This window comes from Lissotriton vulgaris, chromosome 8, assembly GCF_964263255.1.
Source record: "Lissotriton vulgaris chromosome 8, aLisVul1.2, whole genome shotgun sequence".
In the NCBI taxonomy this organism is placed as follows: domain Eukaryota; kingdom Metazoa; phylum Chordata; class Amphibia; order Caudata; family Salamandridae; genus Lissotriton; species Lissotriton vulgaris.
Window position 1 is genome coordinate 1571458058 of NC_141696.1, and position 16815 is coordinate 1571474872.

General features: G+C 43.6%; 1 protein-coding gene across 1 annotated transcript in view; it reads left to right on the forward strand.

Annotated features, from left to right (window-relative positions):
* The window catches only part of VANGL1 (VANGL planar cell polarity protein 1), a 204990-nt gene that overhangs the window by 70120 nt on the left and 118055 nt on the right, over window positions 1–16815 (forward strand). Inside the window, exon 4 of the mRNA XM_086935856.1 lies at window positions 14631–15238. Coding sequence (XP_086791982.1) covers window positions 14631–15238 — 608 coding nt within the window. The remainder of the gene's footprint in view (window positions 1–14630; window positions 15239–16815) is intronic.

Below are 16815 nucleotides of genomic sequence, written 5' to 3' on the forward strand. Positions count from 1 at the left end.
TTCTTATGTCAATTCATGAACTTAGATGATATAGTACAATTATACACCCAATTATATCAAATGCTTAAGAAGACTTGTCTGTCTGGTAATATTACATTCATCAAATAGATCACCATTTTTTTACCCGTTCGTTTTGGGAATTATCCACAATTGCATCATGTGATGTCAAATGTTAAAACATAATTAATTGTGCATATCATTAGGTTCACACTAATATATATAGTGATGCAATTTACGATAAACAATGAAATATAAAAGAAACGTCATTATACGTAAAGTTGCCCTTCCATTGGATGTTATGACCCAGCTTGAATTTGATTGGTTGCCGTCTCGTTGCTGGGAAACGTACATAGTAACAATCACGTAACTGATCCGTTTGTATATACCAAGGATCATATTGAAGTTCATGATATTGTCCCATTTTTGATCGTTAGTCCGTCTTGCCCTAGTGGGCGATTGTGCATGCTTTTATCACGCAATGTCACCATGTAAAATTGCCAAAAAGTACTATTGCCCCAGTGGGCTAAGTGTCTATGAGTTTTACAATTATCCAAATGGGTTCATAAGTCATCATGAACTACAGAGATTGAATGTATACTTTATTCGGACGAACTCTAAACGTAAAAGACAATGTTTACAAATCCATGTTCTTCCGCCACCTCGTGATGTGTGAAATCTAAAAATAAAATGAGTTACATTAAAATCAAGAAACCGCGGATATTCATATCGATCAATTTACATTCATATAAGTGAATTGATAATTCTTCAGTAATATTTAAACCAATTGGTGTTAAACATTCAAAATCTACAATATATTTGGACTCCAATTTTCTGAGGGACAGTTCCCTGTTGCCACCTCTTGCTCCAAGATCAACTCTGTCAATTACAACCAACTGCACCAATTTTTCATTTTGCATATGCATAGCAGAGAAGTGTCTCGCAACTGAATATTGCCTGCTGTTGTTGTGTATAGCACTTAAGTGTTCTAACACCCTTTTTTTTGCTGTGGGTTTGGTGCTACCCACGTACCATTTGTTGCAGGGACAAATCAATATGTATATGCTATATGGAGTATTGCATGTCAGTCGCTTTCGAATTGTGAACACTCTCTTACTATTGGGAACCGTCAGTGTTTTGCAATCTTTGCTGAATTTACAAGCCTTACACTTCCGGCAACATTTAAAACCCATATCATCTTCCTTAAGCTAATTTTGGAGGTTACATGGTTATGACTAAGTTCATCTCTTAGTGATCTCCCTTTCCGAAATGTAAGTTGGGGATTATCACGAAGGTATTTTTTAAGATGGCTGTCGGTATGTAGGACATGCCAATGTTTATTAAAGATCTTCCGAACCTCGTGTGCTTGCTCAGAGAAAGTGGTTATGAATCTTATCTTGTCAGTTTCTTCTATCTCATTGCGAGGGTTAAGTAGTTCTTCTCTATTCTTGAGAGTCACTCGGTCTTTAGCAGTACTTATCATTTTTTGACTATACCCTCTGCTTCGGAATCTGTCATACATAATCCTTTCCTCCTTCTGCTATGAATCGTCAGTGTTGCAATTATGCTTAGCACGTAGTAATTCCCCGTAAGGTGTACTACCTACCAGGCTGCGAGGATGACAACTGGTAGCATTTAAAATACTATTGCCCGCTGTTTTTTTGCGAAACAGTTTGGTATTCAGTTGGCTATCAGCAACTTCCACAATTACATCCAGGAATTCTACTGTACAGTTGCTAGTATGTCCTGTCAGTTTGAGATTTAAGTGGTTGAGGTTCAGTTTGTCAATGAATGATTGTATTGACGCCTCATCTCCAGACCAAATGAAAAAAATATCATCTATGTATCTAAGCCACAGGGCAACCTGATCGAATTCCGCCATTTCCCGGACGACCTGCTCCTCCCACCAGCCCATGAATAAATTCGCGTAGCTGGGGGCGAAGCAGGTCCCCATGGCTGTGCCCTGTGACTGTCGATACAAGATGTCATCAAAGAAAAAAAAAAATATTTTTGAGACAGAATTCGATCATATCAATGAGTATCTGAGAATGTTGTAAATACGAGACTGACCTTGTTTTCAGAAAGTGTTTAACTGCCTCTAAACCTTGGTGATGTTGAATGCTGGTGTATAGGCTACTTACATCTAGTGTAGCCAATATATACTCCTCCTCCCAATGGATACAATTGATGACTGTGAGAAAATGTGTTGTATCCTTGATGTAAGAAGGAATAGACATTACATAGGTTCTTAGATAATGATCTATGTATTTTGATGTATGCTCCAACAATGAACCAATTGAAGAAACTATTGGACGCCCCGGGGGATTCCGGGAGTCTTTGTTCAATTTCGGGAGCAGATATAAGACCGGTATTCTTGGATGCGCACAATACAAATATTGATATTCTTCATGCTCCAATAGAACTTTGTCTTTCCACTCTAGTAAGAGATCTCTGAACATCATATTAGATCCTAGTAACTCATCACAATTGGTTCTACAATAACAGTTCTCATCATTTAGTTGGCGTTGACCCTCTTCCAAATTTTTGATCTTATCTAATACTACCACATTGCCACCCTTATCTCTTTCTCTGATGACAATATTGTTATCCATTTTTAAGTTATCCATGGCTATAATTTGGTCATTAGTCAGGTTTTTCTTTGTCCGTGATATTTTCTGATAACGTATTTTGGTAAGATCTTTTACAACACCCCTTTCAAATACATCTATTGCATCACATTGGATGGCAGGTAGGAAAACTGATTTGGGCTTGAAAGAGGATCTCGGATTCATTCCCACATTGGTATCAACCATGTCCAAATCTGCTATGCTCATATTCGCAGGATCAGAGTCAATTATGTGCATTAGTTCTATATCATTAGTGTCAAGATTGCAAATAGTGGAGGCGGTACTCACGCTTTCCCCTGGCTTCGGTTTCGTCGCGAACCATTTTTTCAACTTGAGTTTCCTTGCAAATAGGAACAGATTGATCTCTCTTTATAATAGTAATATATATATATATATATCAATTGCCTTGAAGCATTGAGATGGAACACGACAGCATTCCGCCATCCGGCTTCGTGATGCAGTCTGCTTTACTGCTCTGCCTTAATTTTCTTTCTGCCAACGCGTTTCCAGGCCGAAAGCCTCTTCTTCATGGGCACAAACAACACATCTGAGGCTCGCATTATGATTTCCGGTTTTATTTGTTACAAACCCCGCCCCCAGCGGGCGTGTGCTTAGTGCATTTCATTCCTGGTGCATTATAGGTCATTAAGTCCTTAGTGTTCCATCTCAATGCTTCTGGGCAATTGTTTGCAAATAATTATACACAGTGCCCGGCCGTGGAGATGAGAACCATCACCAGCAGGTAAAGGACTACAAATGCCAGCTGGAAGAGGCTGGGGATTTGAACTTTCAAAACCTAATCGGCACAGCAATCCAAATGCTCACCTTACCTGCTTTCAGAATCTGTCACCTACTAAAGGAATGAAAAGGATTTAAAATTACGAACGCACAATTTGAACTTACTGAAAGTGAACACTAATGCTCGCATGAAGGACTTAATGACCTATAATGCACCAGGAATGAAATGCACTAAGCACACGCCCGCTGGGGGCGGGGTTTGTAACAAATAAAACCGGCAATCATAATGCGAGCCTCAGATGTGTTGTTTGTGCCCATGAAGAAGAGGCTTTTTGCCTGGAAACGCGTTGGCAGAAAGAAAATTAAGGCAGAGCAGTAAAGCAGGCTGCATCACGAAGCCGGATGGCGGAATGCTGTCGTGTTCCATCTCAATGCTTCTGGGCAATTGTTTGCAAATAATTATACACAGTGCCCGGCCGTGGAGATGAGAACCATCACCAGCAGGTAAAGGACTACAAATGCCAGCTGGAAGAGGCTGGGGATTTGAACTTTCAAAACCTAATCGGCACAGCAATCCAAATGCTCACCTTACCTGCTTTCAGAATCTGTCACCTACTAAAGGAATGAAAAGGATTTAAAATTACGAACGCACAATTTGAACTTACTGAAAGTGAACACTAATGCTCGCATGAAGGACTTAATGACCTATAATGCACCAGGAATGAAATGCACTAAGCACACGCCCGCTGGGGGCGGGGTTTGTAACAAATAAAACCGGCAATCATAATGCGTGCCTCAGATGTGTTGTTTGCGCCCATGAAGAAGAGGCTGTTTGCCTGGAAACACGTTGGCAGAAAGAAAATTAAGGCAGAGCAGTAAAGCAGGCTGCATCACAAAGCCGGATGGCGGAATGCTGTTGTGTTCCATCTCAATGCTTCAGGATATATATATATATATATATCACCTTTTGGCCAGGTAAACTCGGGAACCACAGCGCCAATCTACACACCCGATACATCTATGAAAATGTCAGGGTGTGTAGATGGACATAGGCTATATAAATAAATAAAAGTAAATTAAAAAAATTAAGTTTCTAAACAAAGTAGTCCCCTGAAAGTAGTGCCGGCCGGGACCTAGCGCTGGCCGTGACGAGACGTGCGTGATGACGACGTGTTGGAGCGGCAGACATGGAGCTGCGGTGAAGTGAGGAGCGCGGGTGCGTCATGGCGAAGGGGAGCGGAGCGGCAGCTGAGGTAAGTAAACCTTCAAATCAGGGCGGGAGGGAGTTGGGGCGGGAGGGGAGCGGGTGTGTACAGATGGGCAGACGGGAGGAGTGAGCGCGGGAGGGAGTCGGGACGGGAGGGGGTCGGAGCGGGTGTACTGCCCCCAGCCCCTTTCTGCCCCAGGCAACGCTGGGGCGGGCTGCTAGTGTATATATGTGTGTATATATATATCACTGAAAAAACCATAGGTTTCACACCAGTTATAGTTAGGAATTAGCATTTAAAAAACCTATTAAATTCACTGACAAAACCAGTTATAGTTAGCTGGAAATTTTACTGACATAAAACCATTGAAATTCCACGTTATAGTTAGTTGGACTCACTATAACTTGCGCGTGCAATGCACTGCTGATGACGTCACATATTACATCACTCATGACATGGTCAGTGACATCACTCATGACATCACTGATGACACCATCCAGTGAATATGTGTCTTTCTGAAAAATAAATATTAGTGAGTAATGTTTAAATATTTAAATATATATATTATTGTTTCACTTTGTGTATAAGTGGCTACATGTGTTGGTAAGTAGCTACATGCGTATGTATATGGGTTATTAGATGTTTCTCTTAGTATCAGTATGAGTGTCTATATGGTTTGGTGGGGGTATTACTTAGCACATAGATGCATGAGTGACTGACTCGCTGTTTGTATGTGTTTTGAAGACAGCATATGTGCAGGACTGTATGGATGGATGAGTGTGTATATGTGTTTGTTAGTGAGTGAATGACTGTCTCACTAGTGTCTTTATCAGTAACTACATATGTTTTAATCTAGTATATGTGAATATTGATGTATATAAGTGAGTATATGTGAGAGTAAGAGATTGTAAGAGTTCCTGTTTAAATAAGTATGTGTTTCTATAAGTGATTGTTTAAGAGAATAAATATGTGTAATTTTCAATACAAGTAAGGTGGAAGTGTGTGTATAACTCTATATTCAAATAAATGGATGTTCAATAGTTTATTTGCACGTGTGAGTATGTGTGTGAGTAACTTTTGGATGACTGTCGGTGTGTAACAGGATGTATAGGTGTATCACTTCATATGATAAGTGAGTATATGTATGAGTGACTATATAGAACTGTTGGTGAATGACTGGATGTGCATATAGATGGTGGAATTACTGAATTGCTTGTTGCAACTGATATGGGTATCTCCATTTTTTTTAAATTTCAGTTTCTATTTTTGAATATGTGTTTCAAGGGTTACATTACAGTGAAAGGAGGTCTGTCACTATGTCACAAGGATGGTGTCATCAGTGATGTCATGAGTGATGTCACTGACCATGTCATGAGTGATGTAATATGTGACGTCATCAGCAGTGCATTGCACGCGCAAGTTATAGTGAGTCCAACTAACTATAACGTGGAATTTCAATGGTTTTATGTCAGTAAAATTTCCAGCTAACTATAACTGGTTTTGTCAGTGAATTTAATAGGTTTTTTAAATGCTAATTCCTAACTATAACTGGTGTGAAACCTATGGTTTTTTCAGTGAATTTCAAAGGTTTTTTAAATGCTAATTCCTAACTATAACTGGTGTGAAACCTGTGGTTTTTTCAGTGAATTTCAAAGGTTTTTTTAATGCTAATTCCTAACTATATAAGACCTGAAAGCCCACCAGGAATCTCCAGTATGCGCCAGGGGACTGCATTGCAGAGAGGTGTAATGAAGCCACAACCCTTTTTACACCTCTCTGCAACGCAGCCCCCGTGCATGTTTGAAGAGGGGAAACTAATTCCCCTTGCATACTGGGGGCCCCTGGGGGCCTATTAGCCCACCTGGAACCTCCAGTATGCGCCTGGGGCTGCATTGCAGAGGTGTAATGAGACTATGCCCCTTGTTACACCTCTCTGCAACGCAGCCCACTGCCGCGTTTGCAGAGGGGGAACTAATTCCCCTTGCATACTGGGGGTCCCTGGGGTCAACTAGTCCACCAGGAGCCTCCAGTATGCACGAGGGAGCTGCATTGCAGAGAAGTGTAATGAGGCCACACCCTTGTTACACCTCTCTGCAATGCAGGCCACTGGCGCCTTTGCAGAGGGGGGACTAATTCCCCTTGCATACTGGGGGTCCCTGGATCATATCTGCCCAAACACCGATATTCCGAACGATTGTAAATGACTTTTCTTGAGAAACATTTGGATTTGGATTATCATGTCCTATACTTTGGAATTTTTGAAAGACTGACTTTGAGGATGCTATAAATTACTCAAGTCTGCCCGAATTGTGTGGGTAAAATTGATACCTAGTCACTTTTAATAAGAATATACTTATGTCTCGTCTAACATTTGGAAGAAATATCTAGTTATATGACAACGGGATACCGACATAACTTGAAGGAAATAAGAACGCCCTGAAGAAGTTCTGTTGTACAGAACGAAACGTTTCGGCTGGCTGTGGTACATAAACTTAAGGAAAATAAAAGCATTTGAATATACACCAAGATTCAGCGCTTCAATAAGTACTCTAAGTGATATGATTTGATTGGACTCATTGTGAAAGTGGTGCTGTGCCAAACTTTGGAATATTCTCCACTACTCTCTACTACTTACTCTCTCCCACTCTCTACTACTCACTCTCTACTGCTCTCTACTACTCACTCTACTACTTACTCTCTACTACTCTCTACTACTCAGTCTCTACTACTCACTCTCTACTACTCTCTACTACTCACTCTACTATTCACTCTACTACTCTCTACTACTCACTCTGCTACTCTCTCTACTGCTCTCTACTACTCTCTACTACTCACTCTCTACTCTCTATTACTCACTCTCTACTCTCTACCTCTCTACCTCTCTACCTCTACACCTCTACCTCTCTACCTCTCTCTACACGCACACATATAGACATATATGCATATATATATGTGCATATGCATTTATATATATGTATGTGTATATATAAAAAAAACAACTAAACATTTTTTTTTCTAATCAGCTACTTTTAAAACTGTCATTCTTTTTCCCCATGGTACACTCCCCGGTACGCTTACCGGTGCGCGTACCGGGCGCTCACCCCGCGAAAATCAAAAAAAAATTTTTATTTTTTTTTTGCCCCGTGGGGCCCTTTTATGGCCCCCACATCAAACCTAGGGGGTCAAGGGGGGTCTACTCTGCCCCCTTATGGTCATTTCCCCCTTTGTTTTGGCCACCTCTTGTGTCTCGATCCTACCGAGACACAAGATGGCGGCCGCTCCGGACTGTTTAGAATGTTTACAGACACCCCAGAGCCAATCAGCTTTCTCCGCGCAAGTCGCGTGACGCGCCCGGTGCGCGTACCGGTGCGCTTACCGGAGCGCTGCTATAGATATATATATTTTTTTGAACCTTAATTACTCAAAATCCACTGGAGCACATATCTTGAGACATAGCAAAGGCACATCGGGCTACCAGTCCCTACAATTTTGCCAAGTTTGGTGGAAATCCATTCAGCCGTTCGGGCTAAAAGTGAAATCGACCGCCCTATGGAAATTAACATGGGGAAAACGCGTTTTGGGACCCCCCTTTTATCTCGGCCCCCGCTTGACGAATCCCCCCCAAACTTTCAGGGAAGGACCGGACCGCCATGAGACCATTTTCCTGAAAATTTCAGGCAGGTTCGTCAACCGGCGCCAAAGTTATTCAAAATAGAATGTTGAGATTTAACATTGAAAATTATCCTAACTATAACTACCTACTGGCGACCGCCAGTAGGTAATATATATATATATATATATATATATATATATATATATATATATATATATTATTTTTATTTATTCAATATTTTATTTCATTACCCTTTACACCCTAAAAACTAATCCCACCCTGGTCCCTTTAAATACCCCTGTACCCCATAATCCTGCCCACAGCGTTTGTCACGGCCCCAGTGTGTCACGCCCCCAGCGTGCCCCTTGATGCGGGGCAATTGCGTAATTGGCGCTTGTATGTACGACTCACATGGCATGAAGGGCGGAACGTACCACACGCCTCCAGTGTTCGTCACGCCCCTAGCACACGCCCACAGCAGAACGCAGACATGCCCACAAGGGACTACTTTGCTGGCACAGTTCTTTTACCTATTAAATGTATATGGTGGCCGTCTGCATAGCCTATGTCCTTCTGCTGCAACTGCCCTTTCCAAATCTGTATTGGGTGTTGTGATTGGTGCTGTGGTTACTTAGATTACCCGCCTCAAAGGTTTGGGCTCTCTCTTTATAATATTAGTATGGATGACCTTCTGGATCCCCTATTGTGGAGGAAGCACCCTTGCTCTATATAAGCCTTCGGAAAGGTGATTTCTAGAAGATGACCTCCTGGATCTCCGGTTGTAGGGGTGGTGACCCTACATCTGTGTCAGCCTTGGGGAAGGTGATTTCTAGAAGATGACATCCTTGATCTCCGGTTGTGGGGGTGGTGACCCTTCTTCTGTATAAGCCTTGGGGAAGGTGATTTCTAGAAGATGACATCCTGGATCTCTGGTTGTGGGGGTGGTGACCCTTCTTCTGTATAAGCCTTTAGAGAAGGTGATTTATAGAAGATGACATCCTTGATCTCTGGTTGTGGGGGTGGTGACCCTTCATCTGTATCAGCCTTGGGGAAGGGGATTTCTAGAAGATGACCTCCTGGATCCCCTGTTGTGGAGGAGGCACCCTTCATCTGTATAAGCCTTAGGGAAGGTGATTTCTAGAAGATGACAGCATGACCGCCTGGATCTCTGGTTGTGGGGGTGGTGACCCTTCACCTGTATAAGCCTTTAGAGAAGGTGATTTCTAGAAGATGACATCCTTGGTCTCTGGTTGTGGGGGTGGTGACCCTTCTTCTGTATAAGTTTTTAGAGAAGGTGATTTATAGAAGATGACATCCTTGATCTCTGGTTGTGGGGGTGGTGACCCTTCTTCTGTATAAGCCTTTAGAGAAGGTGATTTATAGAAGATGACATCCTTGATCTCTGGTTGTGGGGGTGGTGACCCTTCTTCTGTATAAGCCTTGGGGAAGGTGATTTATAGAAGATGACATCCTTGATCTCTGGTTGTGGGGGTGGTGACCCTTCTTCTGTATAAGCCTTTAGAGAAGGTGATTTATAGAAGATGACATCCTTGATCTCTGGTTGTGGGGGTGGTGACCCTTCTTCTGTATAAGCCTTAGGGAAGGTGATTTCTAGAAGATGACATCCTTGATCTCTGGTTGTGGGGGTGGTGACCCTTCTTCTGTATAAGCCTTTAGAGAAGGTGATTTTAGAAGATGACATCCTTGATCTCTGGTTGTGGGGTTGGTGACCCTTCTTCTGTATAAGCCTTGGGGAAGGTGATTTCTAGAAGATGACATCCTTGATCTCTGGTTGTGGGGGTGGTGACCCTTCTTCTGTATAAGCATTGGGGAAGGTGATATATAGAAGATGACATCCTTGATCTCTGGTTGTGGGGGTGGTGACCCTTCTGTATACGCCTTTAGAGAAGGTGATTTCTAGAAGATGACATCCTTGATCTCTGGTTGTGGGGGTGGTGACCCTTCTTCTGTATAAGCATTGGGGAAGGTGATTTATAGAAGATGACATCCTTGATCTCTGGTTGTGGGGGTGGTGACCCTTCTTCTGTATAAGCCTTGGGAAAGGTGATTTATAGAAGATGACATCCTTGATCTCTGGTTGTGGGGGTGGTGACCTTTTTTCTGTATAAGCCTTGGGGAAGGTGATTTCTAGAAGATGACATCCTTGATCTCTGGTTGTGGGGGTGGTGACCCTTCTTCTGTATAAGCATTGGGGAAGGTGATTTCTAGAAGATGACATCCTTGATCTCTGGTTGTGGGGGTGGTGACCCTTCTTCTGTATAAGCATTGGGGAAGGTGATTTATAGAAGATGACATCCTTGATCTCTGGTTGTGGGGGTGGTGACCCTTCTTCTGTATAAGCCTTGGGAAAGGTGATTTATAGAAGATGACATCCTTGATCTCTGGTTGTGGGGGTGGTGACCCTTCTTCTGTATAAGCCTTGGAAAGGTGATTTATAGAAGATGACATCCTTGATCTCTGGTTGTGGGGGTGGTGACCCTTCTTCTGTATAAGCCTTTAGAGAAGGTGATTTCTAGAAGATGACATCCTTGATCTCTGGTTGTGGGGGTGGTGACCCTTCTTCTGTATAAGCCTTTAGAGAAGGTGATTTCTAGAAGATGACATCCTTGATCTCTGGTTGTGGGGGTGGTGACCCTTCTTCTGTATAAGCCTTGGGCAAGGTGATTTATAGAAGAGGACATCCTTGATCTCTGGTTGTGGGGGTGGTGACCCTTCCTCTGTATAAGCCTTTAGAGAAGGTGATTTATAGAAGATGACATCCTTGATCTCTGGTTGTGGGGGTGGTGACCCTTCACCTGTATAAGCCTTTAGAGAAGGTGATTTATAGAAGATGACATCCTTGATCTCTGGTTGTGGGGGTGGTGACCCTTCTTCTGTATAAGCCTTTAGAGAAGGTGATTTCTAGAAGATGACATCCTTGATCTCTGGTTGTGGGGGTGGTGACCCTTCTTCTGTATAAGCCTTTAGAGAAGGTGATTTCTAGAAGATGACATCCTTGATCTCTGGTTGTGGGGGTGGTGACCCCTCTTCTGTATAAGTTTTTAGAGAAGGTGATTTATAGAAGATGACATCCTTGATCTCTGGTTGTGGGGGTGGTGACCCTTCTTCTGTATAAGCCTTGGGAAAGGTGATTTATAGAAGATGATATCCTGGATCTCCGGTTGTGGGGCTGGTGACCCTTCATCTGTATCAGCCTTGGGGAAGGGGATTTCTAGAAGATGACCTCCTGGATCCCCTGTTGTGGAGGAGGCACCCTTCATCTGTATAAGCCTTAGGGAAGGTGATTTCTAGAAGATGACAGCATGACCGCCTGGATCTCTGGTTGTGGGGGTGGTGACCCTTCACCTGTATAAGCCTTTAGAGAAGGTGATTTCTAGAAGATGACATCCTTGATCTCTGGTTGTGGGGGTGGTGACCCTTCTTCTGTATAAGCCTTTAGAGAAGGTGATTTCTAGAAGATGACATCCTTGATCTCTGGTTGTGGGGGTGGTGACCCTTCTTCTGTATAAGTTTTTAGAGAAGGTGATTTATAGAAGATGACATCCTTGATCTCTGGTTGTGGGGGTGGTGACCCTTCTTCTGTATAAGCCTTTAGAGAAGGTGATTTATAGAAGATGACATCCTTGATCTCTGGTTGTGGGGGTGGTGACCCTTCTTCTGTATAAGCCTTTAGAGAAGGTGATTTCTAGAAAATGACATCCTTGATCTCTGGTTGTGGGGGTGGTGACCCTTCTTCTGTATAAGCCTTGGACAAGGTGATTTATAGAAGAGGACATCCTTGATCTCTGGTTGTGGGGGTGGTGACCCTTCCTCTGTATAAGCCTTTAGAGAAGGTGATTTCTAGAAGATGACATCCTTGATCTCTGGTTGTGGGGGTGGTGACCCTTCTTCTGTATAAGCCTTTAGAGAAGGTGATTTCTAGAAGATGACATCCTTGATCTCTGGTTGTGGGGGTGGTGACCCTTCTTCTGTATAAGCCTTTAGAGAAGGTGATTTCTAGAAAATGACATCCTTGATCTCTGGTTGTGGGGGTGGTGACCCTTCTTCTGTATAAGCCTTGGGCAAGGTGATTTATAGAAGAGGACATCCTTGATCTCTGGTTGTGGGGGTGGTGACCCTTCCTCTGTATAAGCCTTTAGAGAAGGTGATTTATAGAAGATGACATCCTTGATCTCTGGTTGTGGGGGTGGTGACCCTTCTTTTGTATAAGCCTTGGAAAGGTGATTTCTAGAAGATGACATCCTTGATCTCTGGTTGTGGGGGTGGTGACCCTTCTTCTGTATAAGCCTTTAGAGAAGGTGATTTCTAGAAGATGACATCCTTGATATCTGGTTGTGGGGGTGGTGACCCTTCTTCTGAATAAGCCTTTAGAGAAGGTGATTTCTAGAAGATGACATCCTTGATCTCTGGTTGTGGGGGTGGTGACCCTTCTTCTGTATAAGCCTTTAGAGAAGGTGATTTCTAGAAGATGACATCCTTGATCTCTGGTTGTGGGGGTGGTGACCCTTCTTCTGTATAAGCCTTGGGGAAGGTGATTTCTAGAAGATGACCTCCTTGATCTCTGGTTGTGGGGGTGGTGACCCTTCTTCTGTATAAGCCTTGGGGAAGGTGATTTCTAGAAGATGACATCCTTGATCTCTGGTTGTGGGGGTGGTGACCCTTCATCTGTATAAGCCTTGGGGAAGGTGATTTCTAGAAGATGACATCCTTGATCTCTGGTTGTGGGGGTGGTGACCCTTCTTCTGTATAAGCCTTTAGAGAAGGTGATTTCTAGAAGATGACATCCTTGATCTCTGGTTGTGGGGGTGGTGACCCTTCTTCTGTATAAGCCTTGGGAAAGGTGATTTATAGAAGATGACATCCTTGATCTCTGGTTGTGGGGGTGGTGACCCTTCATCTGTATAAGCCTTGGGGAAGGTGATTTCTAGAAGATGACATCCTTGATCTCTGGTTGTGGGGGTGGTGACCCTTCTTCTGTATAAGCCTTTAGAGAAGGTGATTTATAGAAGATGACATCCTTGATCTCTGGTTGTGGGGGTGGTGACCCTTCCTCTGTATAAGCCTTTAGAGAAGGTGATTTATAGAAGATGACATCCTTGATCTCTGGTTGTGGGGGTGGTGACCCTTCATCTGTATAAGCCTTGGGGAAGGTGATTTATAGAAGATGACATCCTTGATCTCTGGTTGTGGGGGTGGTGACCCTTCCTCTGTATAAGCCTTTAGAGAAGGTGATTTATAGAAGATGACATCCTTGATCTCTGGTTGTGGGGGTGGTGACCCTTCTTCTGTATAAGCCTTGGGGAAGGTGATTTCTAGAAGATGACATCCTTGATCTCTGGTTGTGGGGGTGGTGACCCTTCTTCTGTATAAGCCTTTAGAGAAGGTGATTTATAGAAGATGACATCCTTGATCTCTGGTTGTGGGGGTGGTGACCCTTCTTCTGTATAAGCCTTGGGGAAGGTGATTTCTAGAAGATGACCTCCTTGATCTCTGGTTGTGGGGGTGGTGACCCTTCTTCTGTATAAGCCTTTAGAGAAGGTGATTTCTAGAAGATGACATCCTTGATCTCTGGTTGTGGGGGTGGTGACCCTTCTTCTGTATAAGCCTTGGGGAAGGTGATTTCTAGAAGATGACATCCTTGATCTCTGGTTGTGGGGGTGGTGACCCTTCATCTGTATAAGCCTTGGGGAAGGTGATATCTAGAAGATGACATCCTTGATCTCTGGTTGTGGGGGTGGTGACCCTTCATCTGTATAAGCCTTGGGGAAGGTGATATCTAGAAGATGACATCCTTGATCTCTGGTTGTGGGGGTGGTGACCCTTCATCTGTATAAGCCTTTTGGGGGAAGGTTGAGGATTTGTTACAGCGGATTATTTGTTGATTTGATGAATCTAGGTACATTTATCGTTGACTGTGTTCATCAAACTGAAATAATTTTTAGGATGACTGCAAATGTTTTGAACCTCTGATCACCAATGAGAGAGAATCTCTAGTATCTATGACCTGTATAACCACGTTATAAAGACTATGTGAATTTGGACATTTATGAATTCATGCATGCGCTCAATACAACCCTCTACAGAAGATAAATCAAATATAATTGTGGTCGCAATGTCCATTCACGTTAAATGCCAATACAACCTATGGAAAAAAATCACATCCTGGAAAACCATTGGTTATGTGATAAGGAAGAAACTAAGGGTGGGAAAGAAAATTAACATGTTCATTGATTAGAGACTGTTGGCCCTGTGGCTTAATGATCCTTAACAGAACGTAAATAGTAGTGTATGTTCACAATGTTTTTTTAGTTTTGAATAGTTAATTTTGTGTTCTTTGGATGGTGCATGCATGTTGTTTCGTCACACTAACCACCCACTTGTTCTCTTTTCTTCTCAACCTCTTCCCCATCCATGCTGCATTATTAGGATGATAACTGGGGTGAAACGACGACTGCCATCACAGGGACCTCCGAGCATAGCATTTCCCAAGAGGACATTGCCCGCATCAGCAAGGACATGGAGGACAGTGTGGGGTTGGATTGCCGACGTTACCTAGGATTAACGGTGGCCGCAGTGCTGGGACTCCTAGTCTTCCTCACTCCTGTAGCCTTCATTGTTCTCCCTCCGATGCTCTGGAGAGACCAGCTGGAGCCATGTGGCACTGTGTGTGAGGGACTTTTCATCTCAGTAGCCTTTAAGCTTCTCATCCTGCTGATTGGCACCTGGGCCCTCTTCTTTCGCCAGCCGCGGGCAGACTTGCCACGTGTTTTTGTCTTCCGCGCTGTCCTTCTTGTGCTCATCTTCCTGTTTGTGGTATCCTACTGGTTGTTCTATGGTGTGCGCATCTTGGACTCGCAGGACCGGAATTACCAGGGTATTGTGCAGTATGCAGTGTCACTGGTGGATGCCCTGCTCTTCATCCATTACCTGGCCATCGTGCTGCTGGAGTTACGGCAGCTGCAGCCTACATTCACGCTGAAGGCTGTGCGCTCCACCGATGGCGAGGCCCACTTCTACAGCCTTGGACACCTCAGGTACGTCCCCCAAAATTATATTTGTAGCCTGTGACCTGCTAATGGTGGGTTACCAATGGGTGCACGTGCTGGCTAGAATACTGCATGGCAGTCACCAAAGGGTGTGTGCGCAAGATGAGACACTGTTTGCTTTTCACCAAAGATTATAGGTGCAGGCTACACTTCATATCTGCCATCCACAAGTGTATGTCCAGTCTGCGACTCCATATACAGCCTAGAGAACCTCCTGTAGCTCACTATTGGGTATATGGGCAAGCACCTCATGAATGTCGAGGTGTAGGAAGCTGGCTCTCTATATAGTGCACTTAAATGAGGTACATGGTGCCGAGTCCAGTGACTCCCAGAGGGATTTACAGAGCCTAAAGTAGATAATACTAATGCTTTATTTGTGGTAGTGTGGGCGAGCAGTAAGGCTTATCAGATGGTAGTGCTAAGCATTTATTCTACTCACAGAGGCAATAAATGAGACCCACACTCGGAGACCAGTTTAGAAAAATAACTCTTATGTTTATATATATTTTCAAACCAAGAACTTCTTTCATAGGTAAGTACTGATTTTCTTAAGTATTATCAAAGTTTGGAAAATAGCTCAGCTGTGCGCAGGTAAGTCGACGTTCCACGATACGTGCTTGCTTCCTGGGCAGTTGGAATCCCGACTGGACTCGTCATGCTGGTGTTGGTTGCAGGGCGTCCAATTGGTACGGCACGGATCCTGTCGATTGACGCTTCTCCAGATTGAAGGTGGGAGAGAGATCTGACCTTCCAGAGCGCGAGTTACCTCTTCCTGGTCGATTGCTGCACTGGTGAAGCTGTGGAGCTGCAAGTCGGTGGACTGGTGTCTGCGGTTTTTGCTTGCCTGCAGCTACAAGGGAGTAGTTCCTATACTCCATGGGAGGTCGTGGGCGATTTTGAAGGACTGGCGTTTCTCTGGTGTTCTTAAAGGCTACACAGCAGCTGGACAAGACAGTTCACCTTGATTGTTGAGTCTACAAGTAGCAGGCATGATTTTGTGTCAAAGTTCACAGCAGGCACTCAGTTCTCAGGTTCAGCAGCTCTTCTTAGTCCTCTGCGTCTTTAGGTCCGTTGAATTTGAAGTTCTTGATGAGAGGTGCCACCTAAAGCCTACAATGGCCAGCACTTCATCTTGAAGTGAAAAGGATAGCCAAATAATACTACAATTTACACATTTTGCTAAGTTTCACACATAGAGAAACTTCCCTTCACAAAAATCCTTGTCATGATAGAGAGGAAGAGTTGGACAGACAAGCCCCATAGGCTGCCATTATGTGTCTGGAAAAGGGATACCGTGCCTTTAAGGAACTCTGCAGAGACCCTCGGTATCCCAGGATGCACAGCCAAAGGCCTTTTACTTCCAGTTCTTTTTTCCGGCTCCTGCTAGCAGCACCCTGGAGCATTGAGCTCTACCTTTTTGGGTATATCTACAATTTTAGGAGCTTTTCCAGTGATTTACGTGTTTTACTCAACGTCTCGGGTCTTCCTCTTCCAGTTGCTGTCTTTTTTTGACCAGTTTTGCCACCTCTATATTGTCGAAATGCCAGCTTTATTCGACAAGTGCT